Consider the following 4,605-nt stretch of genomic DNA (forward strand, 5'->3'; position numbering starts at 1 on the left):
CATGTTGTCTATCAAAACATTTTTTTTTTGGTATATTCATATATGTGCTTGGTAAAATGGCAGCGTGATTCACACTCAGTGTTAACTGGAGCCACTAAATGAGTAATTGTAGTTCCCCAAAGAATTCACACAAAAGAAGGCTTTTGTGTTACAAATTTCAGATCTCTGTATATGAAATTCAGCCGGTAGTACCACAAGACCTATATCATGGTGTAATTTAGAGTTTGTATTTAAAATAGTTTTTAAAATCATTAGTCTTATTACATTTGATAACAAAGAGATAAACAATAAGCACGTCTATCGTCAAGAACGGCATTGTAGAATGTAAGTCTAAGACCAGAACTACCTGAGATCGAGTCAGGACCAAATGAAAGCATCAAAGAGTCAAATGAAAGCGTCAAAGAGTCAAAGATCAAGAGAATCGAATCCTTTTTGAGGTCTACACTTCACATCAACTAGTTGGCTTCATTCGTACATTGCTCAGGGATTAAGTAGTTTCACTTCTTGACAAACATTTTGCAAAAGAAAAGACAACACAAAGAATATTTAATAATATATAATTTATAATAAATCAAAGGTCAAGACTGAAACAAGCCCAAGTACAAATACAAATAAATCTTACTCTTTTAGAACCACATACTCTAATGACATTGTACCTGATCTAGGATGGTCAAAATGAGAGTTGATTCTGATTCTGATTTGAATGAATCTGAATCATTTGAGTCGATTCTGCACAACAATTCATGGAAAGACAGGAACGAGAATTAATAAAATAAACATTGCAATGTTAATTACATATACGTATAATACAGCTTCTAACCGTTATGTTCTAGCTGTGATGTCTTTCAAGTCGAACATCTCCAGACTAGCAAAATTTCCGAATAGCGTCACTGTGAGTAATCGATTCTGAATCTGATTCTGAGTCGACTCTTGAATCCCAACTGTCTTAAGTCGAGTTAATATAGTGGCTCTTTTTATAACCCAAACATAATCCTTTTTATGAAGTACTTTGTTGTTGTAAAAAAAAAAAAAAAGAAAAAGAAAAAGAAAAAAAAACGGGGATTTCTCTTCATGATGCTTTATCGAAGGAAATCGAGAAAAAAGAATCAAACAGATTTAAATGAATAATGCAAGCTAGAATTTGTGTACTCTAGTGCCATCTAGTGGACATAGTCTTTTTTAACAAATAAAACGACCTGGACGTTAGTGTGATTACTTGATATTCAAATACTCATTCAAAATATTTTAATTTAATTTTATTCAGTACTAAACACACAGGACAATAATACAACAAAATAAAAGCTAAATATTAATTCATATCTTCGATTAAATCTGGATCAGTCTCTGCTTTCTCATACAGTGCAAATGATGAACAATCCTAGTAGCACATGCAGTACTGAAACTGGAGCGCTGTTGTTGGTTGTGAATTGTTGTAGCCCTGGATAAAAAACAACAACAATTAGATTATTTATTAGGAAATGTTCAAAGCTGTAGACTGAGAAACTGTAGAAGCGTCAACACTAAGAGGGATTTTTGTGTCTGTTTGGATGTTAACACGCTACCTGACATGCATGGAGACTGACTATACAGTACATCAGTACAAAACAGTACAAAGTGGGACTGCATTTACAAATAAACACTAGACTGGAATGTTCAATCAGTTCACAGTAACTTAACAAAACCTTTAACTTTCAGTGTACAAGGTCTGGAAGTATCATTAGAATAAGAGATCCATTTACCTTCTACCTTCAGTAAAACAGCTCCTGGTTCTCCGTCCTGAGATTCATCATGGATGAGACACTGATATAATCCTGCATCAGACGGGTGAACTGGACTGATGTGGAGAGAGAGATCACCGTCTAGAAAGCCTTCTACTGACATCGTAAATCTGCTTTCATTAGTCACCGATCTGTTAGCAGGAGTGTACAGCAGAACCCTGTGTCCATCTTTCATCCATTTTACATCTTTAACGTCATGTCGAGTGTCTCCGTAGCACGGGAGGGTGACGTTCTCCCCCTCCAAAGCCTTTACAAATGTCGGAACTTCCGGGTAAACAAAAACAAATCACCTTTTTACTTTTAGCATTTAGTGTGGCTGGTCAGACTTTACTACAGACATGTTAAGAGTGACAGAATTTTCTGCTGATGACAGCAAGCACACTTACCGATAACTTTCAGCTTTACTTCAGTAACTGATTGTCCATTACAGCTGCACATGTAGGAGCCGGCATCATTGTAGGCTACTGAACTGATGGTCAGGGAGAAATCTCCTCTGCTTGTATCTCCTGACACTGAATATCTGCTTTGTGAATGCTGTTGTTTGGGACACATCCCACTCTGAGCAACGATGGCTCTTTTAGGAATGAAGCGGATCCACCGAACCTCTGGACAATGTCCTGAGCAGCTACACGGGAGGGTCAGGGGTTTATTCACCATCGACTCTCTGAAGATGAAGGCTTGGCACTGCTCCATCAGCAGGTAAACTAACAGATCAGAGAACAGATCAGAATAGACATTTTGAACATGTGACACACTCCAGTCAGAACAGTTTCCTGTCCAGAATTTACAGCTGTTTCTTTTGGAAATCGATCCTCGTTCAGGTGATCTCGTTCAGGTGATCACGTTCAGGTGATCTCGGCCTGAGTGTTTTGGTGTGGATCTGAGCGTGATTGCTGTGTTTGTATATGTTTAAACAAACAGAACCAAGGGACAAAACTCACCAGGTTCCAGAAACAAACGCTGCAGACTTTTGAGAATGTTAAAGAAAGATCTCACACTAGTGACTACAACTTTCTCTGAAAGAAGCACATGTACACTGCTGCTTAGGTGATACTCTGAACTTTACTCCATCAGTACCTTGTGTGTAATGAAATGTATACACCTGAAACTAGAATATCTTTCAGTAAACAGGGCAGGTCTACTGTGGAGCTGGACTATTGGATTAGACTTTAGATTAGACTGATGAAACATTTAGATGTGAACATGAAGACATTACAGTGTGATTATTGGACCAACATGACTTAAGTGTTTTTGGATGTCATGTAATTTTACATTATCTTAATATAACACACACCTCTAAATTGAGCAGCTGCTTGAATTCATTGATATTCATGCATGAGAAAAATATTAATTCATACATACTGTAAGTGAACTCTACATTATGGGAGGAATCTCCCTTCTGTCCAAAATGAAACATAGAAGCTCTGATTAACGCGGTGTCTCCTTCAGTCCCCAGAATAAAATACTACTATAAATTTAATCAATGTAGTAATCACTGTAAATTATGTGTTAATAATCACAGAGAACTACTGAAAATTTAAACCCCTTCAAACCAGTGGACAGTCCAGATTTCTTGATGCTATCCACTGAAACTGGAATCTGGTCTGAATCTGATCTCTAGCGGTAACATCAGTGTATTACACAGAGGTGGGTAGAGTATCCAAAATCTGTATTCAAGTAAAAGTACAAGTACTTATAGAAATATTTACTCAAGTAAAAGTAAAAGTCACAATCTTAATAGTTACTTGAGTAAGAGTAAAAAAGTATCTAATGAAAAAACTACTCAAGTAGCTAGTTACTTCTGATCTGATTGATATGAAACGAAAACCCAGACATTCAAACTCCTTGAAGAGCTTTCACACACCTCTCCATGTTCTGCTTATATAAAACACAGGTTGAAGTAAAGTAGCCTATCTCAGTCCAGTGAAGGCCACATCTCAGTCCAGTGATGGACACATTAACATTACATGACCTGTCATTTGCAATAAAATCTCAAACACACCCAAGTGATTTTCTAACAGTTAACTCTGTCTTTATTTTCACATTCACATTTCACATTTAGTTTTGTGGAAAATGGGTGTGAAATTGTCCAGACATTTAGAACGAACGTTTGTTCAATTCAATTCAATACAAAAGAAGAAAACAGAGAAAAAGGAGGGGAAAATGAAAAATAATAATAAAAAATAAAAAAAACTAATTAACTAGAAATAAGAATAAATTATTAAATTCTATAATTAGACTATTTTATCCCTAATGAGCAAGCCTGTGGTGACGGCGGCAAGGAAAAACCCCCTGGGATGGAAAGGAAGAAACCTTGAGAGGAACCAGGCTCAGAAGGGAACCCATCCTCATTTGGGTGACACTAAAGAGTAAATAATGTAACTGTAGCTGATTAATGTCCTTTCTACAACAGCAATCAATGACCATGAGGAACTATTAGGTCATTGTAGTTTCTAAGGTCATTATAAACACTAGTTCTTTGCTGTCACGGGCTGTCAGATGAAATGGCAATGGTTTGTTCATCAACTTGTGTTGTTTGTAGGGTTCACAAGATATTGGTCATTTCCTGCACGAGAGGGCATATGAAGAAAAACATTCGGACAGTGTGTGAAATCTGGTATTAAAATAAGGTCAGTGTGCCCATAGTTACCAAATGACCATTAATAGTGTTGAAATAGACCTAACTGTGACACTGCTCCGTGTTTTTCAGGTTGGAGCTGGAATTCTTGGACTCTGGGATGTCAGTAGGTTTTGGTGAACACAGCATGCATCGCATTATGAAACTATTCTTTTTGACATCTTGGAGTGAAAACATAGACTGAACTTG

The 4,605-nt window shown here is 36.8% G+C and overlaps 1 protein-coding gene across 1 annotated transcript; it reads right to left on the reverse strand.

Annotated features, from left to right (window-relative positions):
* Positions 1-583: 583 nt before the first annotated feature.
* LOC131363966 (protein turtle-like) lies at positions 584-3,841 on the reverse strand. Its single transcript, XM_058406977.1, has 3 exons — positions 2,165-3,841; positions 1,740-2,042; positions 584-1,438 (listed from the first exon to the last, which is right to left on the reverse strand). The coding sequence occupies exons 1-3, from the start codon at positions 2,469-2,471 to the stop codon at positions 1,353-1,355; spliced, it is 696 nt and encodes a 231-aa protein (XP_058262960.1). The 5' UTR covers positions 2,472-3,841; the 3' UTR covers positions 584-1,352.
* Between the last annotated feature and the right edge of the window lie 764 nt (positions 3,842-4,605).

This window comes from Hemibagrus wyckioides, linkage group LG13, assembly GCF_019097595.1.
Source record: "Hemibagrus wyckioides isolate EC202008001 linkage group LG13, SWU_Hwy_1.0, whole genome shotgun sequence".
Taxonomy (NCBI): Eukaryota; Metazoa; Chordata; class Actinopteri; order Siluriformes; family Bagridae; genus Hemibagrus; species Hemibagrus wyckioides.

Bases quoted from the DNA above. Each gene is read 5' to 3' on its own strand.
- LOC131363966 (XM_058406977.1), bottom strand. From the start codon at position 2,471: ATGGAGCAGTGCCAAGCCTTCATCTTCAGAGAGTCGATGGTGAATAAA. The intron at 2,043-2,164 runs GTAAGTGTGCTT...TTTACCCGGAAG, and splicing joins AGTAAAGCTGAAAGTTATCG to TTCCGACATTTGTAAAGGCT. The intron at 1,439-1,739 runs GTAAATGGATCT...TTTTTTATCCAG, and splicing joins TGTTTTACTGAAGGTAGAAG to GGCTACAACAATTCACAACC.